Source organism: Oncorhynchus kisutch, linkage group LG23 (assembly GCF_002021735.2).
Source record: "Oncorhynchus kisutch isolate 150728-3 linkage group LG23, Okis_V2, whole genome shotgun sequence".
Taxonomy (NCBI): domain Eukaryota; kingdom Metazoa; phylum Chordata; class Actinopteri; order Salmoniformes; family Salmonidae; genus Oncorhynchus; species Oncorhynchus kisutch.
Window position 1 is genome coordinate 21740154 of NC_034196.2, and position 17701 is coordinate 21757854.

The 17701-nt window shown below is 43.3% G+C and overlaps 1 protein-coding gene across 2 annotated transcripts in view; it reads left to right on the forward strand.

The window, feature by feature from the left end:
* The first annotated feature begins 16362 nt into the window (after positions 1 to 16362).
* The window catches only part of LOC109868606 (ephrin-A5-like), a 58683-nt gene continuing 57344 nt past the window's right edge, over positions 16363 to 17701 (forward strand). Inside the window, exon 1 of one of the 2 annotated variants that reach the window (XM_020458290.2) lies at positions 16363 to 17458. In XM_020458290.2, the coding sequence (XP_020313879.1) occupies positions 17349 to 17458 (110 nt within the window). In that variant the 5' untranslated portion in view covers positions 16363 to 17348. The remainder of the gene's footprint in view (positions 17459 to 17701) is intronic. The other variant, XM_020458289.2, reaches the window with a different exon arrangement.

The window sequence follows — 17701 nt, forward strand, 5'->3', positions numbered from 1 at the left end:
TGAGACTTACTGTAAGGCCTAAGAGGCTGTGTGTGTGATTGTGTGTGTTCGAGTTAGAAAAATGTATTATAGTATCACTCCACAATGATACAATAATTGACAACACAAAATACATATTTCAAAAATGTAAACACATTGTGGACCACTCAAAACAATCATATTCAAACATGGTACAGTGTTTACTTTGGCATCATCTATAATACATCACATCATTTATACATTGGTTTGAGTTATTATACATTAGGTAGTCTATACGCATGTATGCATTAACAAAAAACTAAGTACAGTAGATAAATGAACACTTAGGTACTTATAAAGAAACGTCTCCATTGGAGGATAAGGTGGCATGCTTTGGCGCAGGCATTTACATTATTGTTATCTGCTACATTACATGTCAGTCCAGCCAGACTGACAGAAAAAGATCCTCCCTAATGTCGTTATATAACCCTCAGTAGAGCGAAGCGTGAGCTTTGTGTGCCTGCTTGCATGTGTGCACTGTGCATGCTTGTGTGTGTGTGCCTGCATGCATGTGTGCACTGTGCAGGTGTGTAAACACCAGCCTTTTATAAGATGATGGACTCCCCTCCATTTCATGCTGAATTCCTTTCTGCCTTGATGCGCTGATGTGCTCCTAAAATGGCTTTCCTCCCCTGTTCTCAAACCCATGTGCCTGCAGTCCCAAAGCTTTTGTTCCACTTTCCCTAAAAAAATCCAACACTGCATTTTTGCCAGTTTTTCTGCACATATTTCCCCCTCAGCATCATATTAATCAGCCATACCATCTTCCACGTTCCTCTAAGATCACATTAGCATTGGTTACATAAATATTGACACTGAGTACATCTGGTTGTTTTGATCAACATTATATTGAAGTAGGTCAATGTAAATGCATTACCCTGGCCCCCAGTGCTGTCCTCTGCAGAGTGACCTTTGATGTTCTATGGTAATTCTCTCAATGCAGTCAACAGGATTTCTCGCTTCAATTTTGAGCTAGAATACATGGATGCAGTATGTATTTTAGTAACATGAACAAGTCTCATCTATATGTTATGGTAGAGTAGAGCTGTATGAATAAGGCATATTAGTAACAATCTGATAGTGTGATGTCACACGGTGTTGTGAGAGAGATAGACATACAATTTCCCTGAAGAAAACACATCCACAAAGACTGCACCCCTAATCATCCAAAGCATAATGAAATGATGAAGCAAGAACTGATTAGGGAAGAGAGATAATTCCATGTCTATAAGGACATACTGTATTACTTTTAATCTAATATCCATGATATTAGTCTGAAATCAAATATTTACTTATTTTGTTCTGCAGGTCACACAGCTCTACATATGGTAACATTTCTGATCCACCTCAATCGTCAAAACTCTTCCAATTTGGAGAGTTCGGTAGTCCCGTGTCTTAACTGCTGTTGTCATCAAATGAATTATAACTCATCTTCTTGTATTCTCTCTGGTCTTGGGGCATAAAATAACACGTGGACCAAATAAAAAATCACCATATATGATGCGTACACATTAAATAGAACAAACAGTATTTGTCACAATGTTTAATGATTTTGTAGCTTGCATTTGCAAACATCATTAGTGTTTTATACTCCTGCTGTGCAGAAGCGCAGGCGTTCGCTAATATCACCACTGTGTATGCAAAACCATGTCCTCTATCAGTCTTAGAACAGTGTGGGTTCTTCCTCTGCACCACCAACTGAGATACACGTCTATGTCCAAACTCAACTCTCTCCATCTTATCTGTCTACACTGATGATGTTATTTCTACCAAGATCATTGTGTCAGTAACGTGGAAATGGATGATGCATGATGGCTATAGATGGTCAGGTTGCGACAACACTCTGTCTGTGTTATTACAGTAGCCTCTCTCTCTCTCAATCTCTCTCTCTCTCTCTCTCTCTCTCTCTCTCTCTCTCTCTCTCTCTCTCTCACAGTGTAGGGATCCTGTAACAAATCCTATTTGTTTGAGCAGAAGAGGACAGGAATATTCACACAAAATCACAAAAGCCCAGAGAAAGTTTATTTCACAGAGACTCCTTCCTTGTGCTCCTCCAGATGCTTGTTTTCTGTAACCGAATCTCTCCATTTACATTGTTAGAACTATTTTGTCTCTTGGGTTATTTTTCCATAATGCACCAGGTTATGCTGTTACACCCAAGGGTTTCATAAAAGCACATCTTGTTATGACATCATACCTATAAACATGTTAAACCATTCTAACCAATCATGAATCCTGTAGAGATGCACTCTTTTTTTTTGGTCTTATTTTTTTTTATTTCACTCCCTTTTCAATCTTGTCTCATCGCTGAAACTCCCCAACGGGCTCGGGAGGCGAAGGTCGACTCAGGCATCCTACGAAACCTGCCTAAGCCGCTTCTTAACACCCGCCCGCTTAACCCGGAAGCCAGCCGCACCAATGTGTTGGAGAAAACACCGTCCAACTGACGACCGAGGTCAGCCTGCAGGCGCCCGGCCCACCACAAGGAGTCACTAGAGAGTGATGAGCCAAGTAAAGCCCTCCTGGCCAAACCCTCCCCTAACCCGGATGACACTGGGCCAATTGTGCGCCGCCCTATGGGACTCCCAATCATGGCCGGTTGTGATACTGCGATGTAGTGCCTTAGACCTCTCTCTCTCTCAATCTCTCTCTCTCTCTCTCTTGGGAGGCCCAGAGATGCACTCTTGACTAGGATCAAAACCCCCAACAATCCTTAAAACACTCTTTTCATATCCCTCTTCCTCAGACTAAGGATGAGAATCCGAAAAATACATTTATCCATATATGAAAGCTATAGCTTTTGAGGCACTGCAATTATTGTGAATGGGTGTCTGTATAAGGGCCATGTGGGTCTTACGTTCATTAGGGTTGAAGGTCTATCCGTCTGTGTGTGAAAGTGTTTGTGTTAGGGTTAGGGTTAGGGTTAGGGTTAGGGTTAGGGGTAGGGTTAGGGTTGAAGGTCTATCCGTCTGTGTGTGAAAGTGTTTGTGTTAGGGTTAGGGTTAGGGGTAGGGTTAGGGTTGAAGGTCTATCCATCTGTGTGTGAAAGTGTTTGTGTTAGGGTTAGGGCTTGTATCCCTCTTTGACAGTGAGCGTTATGGGGTAGGGTTAGGGTTAGGGGTTGTATCCCTCTTTGACAGTGAGCGTTATGGGGTAGGGTTAGGGTTAGGGTTAGGGTTAGGGGTTGTATCCCTCTTTGACAGTGAGCGTTATGGGGTAGGGGTAGGCTCAGGGTCAACGGTGGGTCAGTTTCTCCAAGTGCCGGGTTTAGGCTTTGAGGTCACCTCTCCCTCTGAAGGCACTGTGGGCCGAAACAGAGTGTTAGGGTTGGGTAAACTCACAGGGAGCGCCTGATTGCCAGAAAGAGCCTTTATAAAGGGCAAAAGCCGAGGCTTGGTTCTAATCACTGGGATATCAAGTGTAGCCAATGTCCCCTCAGAGAGCAAACAAGAGGCAGGTCGTGATCCCTGACTTGGTGGTGCTAAAGGTCGGTGCGCTCATATGAAATGAAGAGCTATTAACAGAAAGATCATCGCTAATGAGGACCCTTCTTTGCATAGACAGAGAGAGCCCAGGCTGTGGAATGTGGACTTTTCATAAACACAGGGGAAAGGTTATTAGGAACAACGTTTATGAGGAAATGTAATTACTGGATGAGTGATTGTTGTCCATGGATTAGATTTGTCAACATTTCTGACAAGAGGGTTTATGGAGTATTCTTTCTGCCAATGCTTTGGTTGTGTGTGATTCTTGTTTGTGCATGGACATGTGCATGTGTGTGGATACTTTAAAAGTAAAAGGATCTATTGAACCCTGTCCTGCCATGGCCTGCCCTGCAGTGACCCAATCTCCCAACCAGGAGGCGCTGCTCGCACTGTGAATCTATGGGGACTGGGACTAGGACCAGAATGAAGACGAAGATGATGTAATCTCTTTCAAGTTTGTGAGCCTTTCTCATGATCTCAGAGCACACATATCCTGGCTCAGTAGCAGAGGCTGAATACAAAGTGAAAGAGTACTGTGTGTGTGTTGATCCTATAAGTACCTAGGTGTCTGGCTAGACTGCAAACTCTCCTTCCAGACTCATATCAAACATCTCCAATCGAAAATCAAATCAAGAGTCGGCTTTCTATTCCGCAACAAAGCCTCCTTCACTCACGCCGCCAAGCTTACCCTAGTAAAACTGACTATCCTACCGATCCTCGACTTCGGCGATGTCATCTACAAAATGGCTTCCAACACTCTACTCAGCAAACTGGATGCAGTCTATCACAGTGCCATCCGTTTCGTCACTAAAGCACCTTATACCACCCACCACTGCGACTTGTATGCTCTAGTCGGCTGGCCCTCGCTACATATTCGTCGCCAGACCCACTGGCTCCAGGTCATCTACAAGTCCATGCTAGGTAAAGCTCCGCCTTATCTCAGCTCACTGGTCACGATGGCAACACCCATCCGTAGCACGCGCTCCAGCAGGTGTATCTCACTGATCATCCCTAAAGCCAACACCTCATTTGGTCGCCTTTCGTTCCAGTACTCTGCTGCCTGTGACTGGAACGAATTGCAAAAATCGCTGAAGTTGGAGACTTTTATCTCCCTCACCAACTTCAAACATCAGCTATCTGAGCAGCTAACCGATCGCTGCAGCTGTACATAGTCTATTGGTAAATAGCCCACCCTTTTTCACCTACCTCATCCCCATACTGTTTTTATTTATTTACTTTCCTGCTCTTTTGCACACCAATATCTCTACCTGTACATGACCATCTGATCATTCATCACTCCAGTGTTAATCTGCAAAATTTTAATTATTTGCCTACCTCCTCATGCCTTTTGCACACATTGTATATAGACTCCCCCTTTGGTTTCTACTGTGTTATTGACTTGTTAATTGTTTACTCCATGTGTAACTCTTTGTTGTCTGCTCACACTGCTATGCTTTATCTTGGCCAGGTCGCAGTTGCAAATGAGAACTTGTTCTCAACTAGCCTACCTGGTTAAATAAAGGTGAAATAAAAAAAATAAAAATAAAAATGAAACAGAGTGGAACAGCCATGTCATCACTCCGCGCCCAGACCATGCGTTCCCATGGGAAAAGTTAGCTGCTAAAAATTTGTGGGGCACATTCTGCCTCACAGTCACGAGAAGTCACAGTCACTGGACACAAGCTATAACAGTTGAGCGCTTTGCTGAGGTCTACAGAGTCTCTCTCCTAATTCTTTCTCTCTTTCTCTCTTTTCTCTATCCCTCTATTTCTCTCTCGCTCTCTCTCCTATTTTATTTGATTTCCCTTCACCTTATAAAAATTCAGTGGAGATTACTGTGCCAATGAAGAGTTTATTGATGGAATGAATATCTTAGTTCTATCCTCATAGTCTGAACTGCTTTATTAGTTTGTCGTAAGAAGGTTTCGGTGTGTTTACTTGAAGTCCCTGATGACAATGAGACAGAGGTAGCAGACAGTCACTAGCGGAGCCATTCTCTGTGAGAACACAACCAAACCCCTTTGGCCATGAGATACGTGTTTGTTTACCTTCTCCGTTGCTCAGGTAATAAACATTGATTAGCTCAAGTGTATTAGCTTAGCTTAATTAGCACTTTGAGCACACGTACAGTCGGAACAAGCCTTCTTTTTAAAAATGTAACTAGGCAAGTCAGTTAAGAACAAATTCTTATTTACAATGACGGCCTGCTGTGCGCCGCCCTATGGGACTCCCAATCACAGCCAGGTGGGATTCAGCCTGGATTCAAACCAGGTATTGCAGTGACCCCTCTTGTACTGAGATGCAGTGTCTTAGACCACTGCGCTACTCGAGAGCCCAAACACACACGCACGCACGCACGCAAACATGAATGTACATGTACTCACATCTCAGTCCGGCTGGTCCATGTATCTATGCTGTGGTCCTCCTGACAGTTGTAGTATAATGGATAGTTTGGGCGGTAAAATAAACAGGTTGAGGGGTCAGTCTGGGTGATTTATAGCCTGTAGGATGAATCACCTCCTCTTTCAGGGAGGGGGTCACCATCCCCATCACCATCACCATCAAATCCTTCCGTTTCACTGAGCAGCGGAGTAATCTGTGGATTCAGCTGTGACCTCACTAACCTAGTGTCTGAAGCCACCAACAGAGCCTGAAATGGGCTTCATCTGTCCTCCTCCTCCTCACTTTGTCCAGCTCCATCAGACTGCTGTATGCCAACGCCACTCACACATGCACAGCTACATCAGCCACGTGGCGTGCAGTGTAACATCCATTTAACAGTAATATACTATCAACCAGTCAGAGTGTGGGTACCAGGGTTTGAGGTCAGTTCCATGGTGTCAACTCAGAATGACACACATATGCAAATGTCTGTGTTGACAGAATTGGAGTGGAATTTAGCCCACATGGGTACACCATCTCCACACCCTGCAAACTCCATAAGATACTTCTGCTGGTCAGACACTGAACTGTGGCCTATGTATTGCACTGTGAACCACGCACTCCATCAATATGGAACTGGTGACATTTTGTGAGACATTACTCACTACTTATTCATTCATACGTATATACATGGTAGGAATGTGTGCCAGTCTTGCTGCTGGTCACCAGACCTTGTCATTCGATTACAGGTCACACAAATCTAAGTGGCAGCCAGTGAGCTGAGAGAACAGAAACACAGCCCAGCCAAAGCCATATGACAGTCATGAAGCGAGGTCCGGAGAGAACAGAATCTGGCCTGTCACCGACTTACCACATTACCTTCCTCAATGACAAGGTCGGTTTGTGATGATTCAAATAGGCTGTCTGCTTCCCATAGAGATTACAGTGTGAACCCAGTTCCAGTCAACATAGCAGCAGATCTCACTAGCGAGTATGCAAGGGGAAACAAGTGGTCACGTCTGGGCAATGCCACAATCTCAGCCACCATGGATGTCCAGGTGTGACGTGAGAAGCCTTGGTCATCCCATAGATAAGGTTGTTATCATGGTAACATATAGGACAGCAGCGGACTGGGCTCTACTCAGCCCCAAATCATATTGACAGGAAATGTGTCACCTGAAATGAACTGTGAGATGGTTGTGGCCCGCCCCATGTATCATTCTAGGGCCTGGTTGTGAGTGTTGGCAGCTGATACAGGTTTTCTCAGGCTCAATCAGCCAAGCTGCTTGAGGTAAAAGGGATCAATACTTTTCATTTTGAAAACAGAGGTGATATCGAGCGGAGAAAGACTGACTCCTCACTCAGAGTTGAGTGACAATAAGAGGCAAGAAGAGGCACATTATTTTAATAATTGTGATGTTTCATCTGCTTGTCTCTCTTATCTCCTGGCTTTAGAGACAGAGATGGCTTTGGAAAACGCACCAGAAAAAGTTCAGAGAATACTTATGTTCAGAAATGAGTGCAAAGTGATGCTCAATTCTGTCTGAGCTGATAACATATTATTGTTCATGCAATTTGGAGACAGGGAGACGTGTATACATCATATGCAAACTCCCACTGTTTTCCTGACCCAAGCACACACACACACACACGCACACACACACACACACACACACACACACGCACACACACACACACACACACACACACACACACACACACACACACACACACACACACACACACACACACACACACACACACACACACACACACACACACACACACACACACACACACACACACACACACACACACACACACGCACACACACACACACGCACACACACACACACATAAACACGACCTTCTGCAATAATAATACAAATAAAATGAAGCCGTTTTAGGATCACACACCAGACAGGTGCAGGGAAATGTGTTGGTTTACAGAGTCAGCCATGGCAGTACGGCGCCCTTGGAGCTTATAGGTCTAAGTGCCTTGTTCAAGGGCACATCAACAAATGTTTCACTTTGTCGGCTCTGGTATTTGAACCAGCGACCTTTCAGTTACTGGCCCAAAGACATGTACTGATGAAGCCATCATGGTCCAGAGAGTGTATCATAACCATGCCCAGATCTAATTTGACCATTTAGTTGAAGGAAGGAGATTGAAATTGCGACAGCATTCATCACAGCTGGCAGAGGGGGAAACAACAATAGCCCGCTCAATGTATTATAATTTTATTCAGATCAAATTGAAAAATGTAATCACAGTCATATTCATAAAGTGCCAATAAGCGAGGGAGGAAATGCAGTCATAATAGTTCTGCTGCTGCCCCTCTGATTGTTCTACGGTGTGTCTGACATGCTCTCTATTACAGTACAGTCACACACACTCTTAGAAAAAAAGATGCTATCTAGAACCTAAACGGGTTCTTCAGCTGTCCCCACAGAGAACTCTTTGAAGAACCCTTTTGGGTTCCATGTACAACCCTTTTTTTTTTTTTACATTAAACCCAAAAGGGTTCAACCTATATCTACAGCATACTTATCTGTATTCTGAAACTATTTCAATGTGTATAGCATATCCACACAGTATATAATTTAATATAATTATCATATCTAAATTTACACCTACAAATGTACAAATTATAAACTGTAACACTGTGACCTACAGGATTAGATCACTCTCCTTCCATTTGTCATTGTCAAATGGAACTCACATTTAGACCAGAAAATACCAAAGTATGATTTCAGAGCTGTTCTCCCACCACAGAACAGACATGGTTGTTGAGGAAAGGACCTGGCCGAGCTGGGCCAGAGCGACTAGTCACCGTGACCCGGCTCTCACCTTATCCTCATTAGAGTCTCACTCTAACCCAGGGGAGCACGTTTCATAGTCTCCTGTGAAAGGAAAACACAGCCCTGTTAAAGCCCCTTCTCCTATGTGTGTGTGTGTGTGTGTGTGTGTGTAAGCCTCTGGGGAGCACAGCTGGAGGAGGAGAGGTGAACCACAGCTCCACTCAGACTGTTGCTGATCCACAGGTCAAAACAATTGTTAACAGTGACAGTGAGGTCATGTGTGTGGTGTGTCACTCTCTCACACTGTGTGTGTGTGTGTTTATGTGAATATATGCAAATGACTATATGCATCTTCTTGAATGGTTCAAAGGATGGCTATGCACTACAGTTTAAGTCTTCCATTATTTCTCATCATGTAGGCCAAAAACACTTTATGTAGTACTGCTATGCTATGCCGAATTAAAGCAACCTAGTCTGAACCATTTACCTAACCTCACACACTGGCACATAGTTTTTTCTGAGATATCGGGGTGTAGAAGAGGAACTTAATCTTTGTAACTAGCTAACAAAGCCCACTATGGGAATCCATTCATAGCATGGTACACTATCCAGGTCCTCCCTCTCCCCATGACTGTGGTCCTGTTCTTGCCTCCTCCTATTCACCGCTCACTGCATTATTACAGTCATGTGACCAATGTGGGACACAAACCAGGGGTGAAATGGAATTTGTTCACTGTGCGTACGAAAGCATGGGTTCTCCTCCCCAAAACTCTGCCCCCTGTGTATACCTTAAGGTGCACCTCTCGGTTTGCCCTTAATCCCCATTGATTGTTCACCATATGAGCGGCTTTAGGATTCCCTGGGAGATTAATTTAACAAATACACCACCTTCGGGGGACTTAAGATGTGTTTAAAGATAGTTAAAGACTCATAAAAGATGTGGCTATAAAGACATAAAAAAAATAAAAATAATGATTGGATGAACAAAACACACACACATAGGGTTACATCTTATATCGTGTGTTACTCTCTCACCACGACTCGCCTAAATCAGCATGGGAATAAGGACAACTCAAGAAATTAACTTGTATGAAAACTGCAAGAGGCTAGGGATATAACTAATAGATATTTAAAGGTTTAGATGACTGTTTCCAGAATGTTTTCCCATCAAATAAGAATAACTGCAGTATGACAATGAAATACAACCATACACTGACAGCAATTTGACTTGGATGTATTACAAATAGAAATGATCGGTTACACAACACAATCAATGGACATGTGTATAGAAATAAAAATAGAAAACCTCCGGTGATTAGAGTCCACGCTTATAAAACTCAGTTATTGACACTGTTCAACATAGCCAACTTGCAAACTATAGTAGGCACACTGTGGAGCCCAACAAAGACATGACGAATGATCCAGCAAAAGGAATGGAAACCCAATGTTACTCACGGTACTGAACTCCCTGAAACAATAATTCCAAGGCCGATGCCCATCTATAACCCATGGCGGAAAATGCCCTGCATGCAACAGAAGAGATGTCCAGGGGCCACCCGAGTGGTGCAGCGGTCTAAGGTACTGCATCGCATTGCTAGATGCGTTACTACAGACCCAGAGTCATTTCCGGGCTGTGCCACAACCGGCCTTGGCCGGGAGTCCCATAGGATGGCGCACAATTGGCCCAGCGTCATCCGGTTTAGGGGAGGGTTTGGCCAGAGGGGCTTTACTTGGCTCACTGCGCTCTAGCGACTCCTTGTGGTGGGCCGAGTGCCTGTAGGCTGACCCCAGTCACCAGTTGAATGGTGTTTCCTCCGATACATTGGTGTGGCTGGCTTCTGAGTTAAGCTGGTGGGTATTAAGAAGTGTGGTTAGGCGGGTTTTGGAGGACGCATGACTCCACCTTTGTCTCTCCTGAGCCCGTTAGGGAGTTGCAGTGATGAGACAAGATTGAAATTGGGGAGAAAAAGGAGGGTAAAATGCTAAATAAAATAAAAGAAGAGATGTCCAGGTCACGAAATAAGTCCTCAACTCATCTCAAAACAAAACCGTCCAATTGAACTCTCAATCTGATAAAACCTAGGCTAGCTCTTGTTGACGTGACGATGGCTAAGTCCTCCAGAGCAGGCGAATTCAAGTAGGTTCGATAGATTTGTAACGGGTAAGTAAAACTAAGCAACAGTCTGTTTGCTAATTCAGTTCATAATCTCTTCAGATGTAAAACTTTCAACTTAACAACGGCAGCATCCGTGTCTCTCTTCTAACATCTTGAGCAGAAACGTAAAAGTCTCTCGTGCCACAGCAAACCCAGAATTCACATGATTGGCCGTTTGCTAAATCAAACCAGGTTACTTTCGTTTACTGTAACGCAAAGGTTAAAAAAATTAAGTGGACATCACATTACAGAATTCAAACAACAGTGACTGTCAAACGATTTACATGTTGTTTCTTTGTAGTTTTCACATGAATGTAAGCACATTTGTTTGATGCCCTTTCCCTTTCCCTTGCCCTTTCCCTTTCCCTTTCCCTTTCCCTTTCCCTTTCCCTTTCTCTTTCCCTTTCCCTTTCCCTTTCCCTTTCCCTTTCCCTTGCCCTTGCCCTTGCCCTTGCCCTTGCCCTTGCCCTTGCCCTTGCCCTTGCCCTTGCCCTTGCCCTTGCCCTTGCCCTTGCCCTTTCCCTTTCCCTTGCCCTTGCCCTTGCCCTTGCCCTTGCCCTTGCCCTTGCCCTTGCCCTTCCCTTTCCCTTTCCCAGTGCAATTAGAAAATAGGCTCAACAGCAAAAGCTGTAGTAAAACAAAGTGTTTCCAATAAATGGTTTTAACAGGGTATTACACTTTTATATATTGAATGGGAATACATGTCAGTTGTTTGCCTTAGAACTATGAAATAAGCTCACGAATAAGATAAATAAGATGGTCTTGACTTCCAAATGGCTAGTCTGGCCTTTCCATATGGACCATTCAGTGTTTCACCTGGCAGGCTGCTCCATCTCAAGGCTTTAATAAAACGATCCTAAGGCCATAACAGAAGACTCAATCCACTCACTCCTATGAGGTCTGCACTGCTGCACTGCTACGGGAGTATAGGATCATGCACTACCCATACTCACTGCAGTTGTATTGAGCATATACCGCTACATGTATTTTGTGTAGTTAAAAGAACTTGGTAGGATATTGTACAACTCTTACACCAAACAATGTAGCACATGTTTAACAAAAATACTGTTTCATGGATTTTTTAAAACTGGCCAGCAGCGCTAGTAGACTACAATTTGAAAAGAGAACAAAACGACTCTTGCCGGCGGGCTCGTTGGGCACATTGTCTACAAGTCTGAAAAGTATTAGCCACAGGCTAGAGGGCTATCTTAATTTCCCTCCATGGCTGTATCATAGCCTTACATCAACATATCTTATGTTCTACAGTGTACCTTTGAATAGGCATTCTTATTAAGCCTAGATTTTTCGAAAACCAATTTTGGTGACCGGAGCACAAGGCATGTGTTTTCAGAGCGTGTTTTGAAGGCCACCTTTGGATTCTCTTCTTAATTGAAAAGTGTCTGTTTCATTCACATACAGCCGATTGCCCATCCCCAAAGAGGATCAGGTATCTGTCGGAAGTGAAACCAGACATTCATATTCCTCCATGTAATTCCCTCCTGTTCTCCCCTAGACCCTGTCAGGCCTGGATCACGACCCCGCGCCGCATGATCCCCTCTCCTTTCATTGGACGACTGATGTCCCTTCAACACTAGTGGCCTCAGATCAATTTTACACCGCTTTGAGTTTTCTTAATTTACTAATTCATAACATCTCCCTACAGTCCTGTTATGAACAAGTACCTACTTCAACTTGAGACTCTTTAGATCAAAGGGCAATGAATAAAAGCGAGCAAAACTCATTTCTAGGCCTTTTCATTAAGGAGGTTTAGATGTGTGTTTGAGTGTATGATGCATAATTAATCAGTTATTAAAGATTGGCAAATACAAAAGCTGCTTATAAGGGTAATTCCATGGCTGGGCCATTTTGTGCTTTGTTTCAGAGCTGGATCAATCTCTATTCGGTCATCAGAAGCAACCAAAACCTCAGACAGACTGTATTAAACCTGGGTGTGGATCAGTAGTCTCCTAGTGTTTTAGGGGGCCTGTATGACATTTTAAACCACTCAACAGTGCACAATGTTCTATTCTTAGAACAAAGCTGATCTTATATTGTGTCCTTGAACAAAGCTAATTTCACTTAACAAACTGTATAACTGATGAGAGAACAATGTCATCAGTGGACAGAGGGCAATATGAATGTATGAATGAGCTGATGATCCTACCAGACGAGCTAAATACCTTCTATGCTCACTTCGAGGTTAGAAACACTGAACCATGCATGAGATCACCAGCTGTTCCGGATGACTGTGTGATTACGCTCTCTGTAGCCATTGTGAGTAAGACCTTTAAACAGGCTAACATTCACAAGGTCGCAGGGCCAGATGGATTACCAGGAGGCGTACTCAGAGCATGCGTTGACCAGCTGGCAAATGTCTTCACTGACATTTTCAACCTCTCCCTGACCCAGTCTGTAATACCTACATGTTTCAAGTAGACCACCATAGTCCCTATGCCCAAGAATGCATTGAAATACTTTGAAAGGCTGGTAATGGCTCATATTAACACCACCATCCCAGACACCCAGACCGACTCCATTTCGCATACTGCCCCAATAGATCCACAGATGACGCAATCTCTATTGCACTCTGCACTGCTGTTTCCCACCTGGACAAAAGAAACACCTGCGTGAGAATGCTGTTCATTGACACAGCTCAGCGTTCAACTTTGCAGTGCCCTCCAAGCTCATCACTAAGCTAAGGACCCTGGGATTAAACAACTCCCTCTGCAACTAGATCCTGGACTGCCTGACGGGCTGCCCCCTATTTTTTTATTATTTATCGTTTTATTCTCTCTGCATTGTTGGGAAGGGCCCGTAAGTAAGCATTTCAATGTTAGCCTACACCTGTTGTTTACAAAGCATATAACAATGATGAACAAATCAAATGATTCTACTATGTGATATGTGACTGCCTGAGGCTGATTGGCTCTGACCCACTCTTACTCTTCAATGTAGAAATCTGGAAATGTAGAAATTTGGTGAGAACTTCCCCCACTGAAATAGCTGGCATTCCAATGTCAGCACTCCTAATTTTCTTTACAATGACTTTAAACAGAAAAGCAGTCGTGGCTCACAGGCATTACTGACCTTGGATCAGGGAACCATCACTTATGAAAACATGTATGGAATGAAGTTATTATTTTGTCCATAAACATGCAAGGCATGTGTGTTTGTGTGTGTGTTTCTGTGTGTATGTTTGTATTCCAGAGGTCATGTATAGAAAAGAGTTCACCTAGGTGCCACACACAGACCTGTAAGTGCCAGCTCAACATGAATGGATCAGACCTCCCATAGCTTGCATCTCATATACACTCCTCTCTCTCTCTGAACTTTTGTTACTCTACCACTTGTGTATTTTCAGCCTCTCTCTCTCTCTCATTAGAGGCTATCCGTCGTCTTACCTCTGCTATAGTCTTGTATGAGCTGGGTGGCCAGCTGGAATGGGTCACAGTGGAGTTTTAGACAGAGGAGTGATGGGGAGAGATCAAGAAATAAACTGCTCCACCGGGGGAGAGATAAACATTTACTTTTCCATGAGGAGCTAGCATTAGTATGACACGGAAAGAGGGGGAGAGAAAGGGGGGAAAGAGGCAAAGACAAAAATGTAAGAGAGAGAAAGAAAGAAAGGAAAAGACAGAAACATTTCCATTCATCATTCAGCTTCTAGCATAGATCATATGACCATCCTTTGTAATGACTCTCCAGGTATTAGCCAGGCAAGAACAACACAGCAGTAAACCAAACTCTATGCTGTGTCAAACATCTTCAATACCCACCAATTGGTGAACAGGGAGATGTCCCTCAGTGAATTCATAACCATTACAGTGGAGATTATCAGAGGATATGAAATGTGTTGGGGGAATCTGATTTTATACACAGCTACAATGTGATTACTGCCTGCTTATCCCTTGCTAATGGAATAGGACTCTAGGGGTATTATGAGTGTATTACAACAAAAACACATTGGATAGCAATGGGCTATGAGGAATATTTATAACCCACAGAAAAAAAGGTCAAAACAAGCCCTTTCCCCATCGCTGCCCTTTGTGTGCAATCTCTGTCAGTTGTGCAAGGCAGATCCAATCTCCTCCTTCTCCCTGTGTGTGTGTGATATGTACATGTAGTTCATATGTGGAGACAGGCAGAGATCACATTTCTTTGTGTGTGACAGAGGCAGCCACGCAAGATCATGAGAAAGAGAGGACGCTGTGTATCATTGCATACTGCAGCCCTGACCCTAATTTATAATGAGTCCATTGTCTCTGGTAACATGGATGTATATGGGGTGTAAGCTTTATTCTGCAAAAATATAGTGTTTGCCTTATTACCGGGCAACATGTGTGAGTGGGATCTCAGCCTTGGAAAGTGCATGTGACTATGAAAGAGCTAAGTTCAATTCCAGCTGGAACACTGGCCATGATAATGGTTCTCAGTAGTTAATGGTACTCAAGAGTTAATGACTGTTTTGAGGGTTAGGAATGTTGAGATATTCTTGATCCTGAACAATTAATGACTGCATACTGTTCTAGTTGACTATCCAGGCTTTGAGATGAGGTTCCTTCGTGGTACTGGTTATACTAGGAATTATCTTTGACACACCAGACCCTCCTGTGTCTAGTACTGCCTTAATGGACCTCATGCTGTCTGCCGGATGGCATGTTACTACAATAACATGAAAATACCTTAACAATAGGCCCTACTACAGGCCTATGATGTTATACCTAAAATAGTCATCTTGATCAAATAATATAGAACACATATCAAATGCCTTTTGTTTACCTGGTGTATGATCTAATTACTTAATTTATAACCTACCTTTCCGCTATCCAGGAAGCGCTTCTCCTTATCTCCACTGCGGGGCGCCAATAAACATTGAAAGGCTAGTGCGTAAAGCATGTCAAGGGCGCAAACCGATAAGATGGCGAACCAGTCTGACAGGCTACAAAATCTACAAGACAGAAACATTTTGCATCTTGCCTAATGTTTGAATTGTGAATGCGTAGTAGGCAAACATTAACACATATTTGGGTAAGTAATGCAGAGAGCACTGCGTTTACATCTTTATCAGAACTGTTCATTATTAGACACACAGTGGCATACCTCATGGAATTGAATAGGATCAAAAACTGTAGTAAATCAACTCCTGGAGCTCAATGGATGATAATAGACAGTCGTGGGCAATAAGGATTCGGTGGTTAGTTGTAGCATCATTTTCCACAATTCTGGATAATGCAAAACATTGTTGATTTCAAAATACTTTGTGTGCGTAAAGACAGTATGGACCTCGGTGAAAGGTGTAAACCTGTAAACCGACATACAGAGCAGAGCTAATATCAGATCGTTCTTATCTCGTTTAGGATCCGTGGCCCTAATACCTAGTAGGTATATCTTGTGAAATAAATGATCTGTCGCTTGAGGAAGCAGATGTACCTCCTCATGAGGAGGGATGTTGTTTTTGTAAGCGAAACGCCCATCATTCACATTTCAAACCAATGAGACTGTGCGCAAGCCTGAAACCGTACCCGCGCTGGCACAATGGGGAAGCATGCATGCATGGCCGAGCCGGCGCTGCGCTGACTTGATTTTCTTCAGGCCGAACTATACGACTTTCCACCGAGCCTGCTTACATTTGCCTCGTTTCATGCGACACATCAAAGTATCTCCGTCCATGCTGAGGTTTTTATAAACTCGTTTTATGCTACGGCACATTTGAATTACTCCGGTCCGAGTAAGGAAAGAGCTGATCCTAGTTATCCAGCCGTGACAATCCAGCGACAACGCCGAAGACACGGACACAGATCCGAGGGAGGACAACGTCAAGGAAGACACGGAACTGTCTGTAGCGCACAGGTTCTTTGGAGTTACTTATTATTCCAAAGTTCTAGAACAATTGAACAGATTTATGCATGGCTACCCTGTTATTACCTTTAATATCAGCAATTATATAGCTGCGTAACCTATAGTTGCAGAAACTATTAGTGCGCAAATAAGAGTTGTTCCGAGGAGATCATTATTCCTCATTGTGTTTAAAAGGCTATTCATGGTAGACCTACTGAAGGATACCTTTTTTAAGGCTCTAAATGCATGTGTATAATATTTGTGCCATTCCACATCTGCGGTTGAAGAGGATGCGCTTGTTGCTATGAATACATTATACGAGCATTGACTGAAATAATATTTATTTCAAACGGACCCTCAACTAATATTGCAGCAATTTTTTTTCACCGATTGCAATTATTTTGTATTCCACAAAAAACTGATTGTGCTTTTCTAAAACTGAATGCAAATACTGAACTTTTTCCAAATGTCAATTCAAGCTTCAGCACAATAACTTCCTCGCGAAGTAATCCAATCAGTTCGTTATAACCAGAGAGGAATCAACTGAGATATAAGGCAATTATAATTTAAAAGCCTTCAGATGGGAATATCATTTCATTCTGTCTGTTCATTCGAATAATTCTATCGCGCGAGACGCTGCATCGAGAGGGACTTTGGCGCAGGTGGAAATGATCCTGTTCGTTTCCCTGGTGTTGTGGATGTGTGCATATGGCCAAGAGCCTGCGTCCAAGGTGGTGTCCGACCGCTATGCCGTCTACTGGAACCGGACCAACCCCAGGTGAGTCTCGTGCGTAATCGCAAATTGTGTCAAGGACGGGCCACGGGTCACCAACTTCATGTGGCATCAACTTCATTGTTGACATAGGTTAGAGGTGGATGGCCCCTGGACCATATATGACATTTGTAACAGCATTTCATCATGATTCATTGATCAATGGTCACTTGGCAATAGCCTATAAACATACATTTTATTGATGCACATCAGCAATAATCTACAAAAATTGTATGTTGGGTGACATAC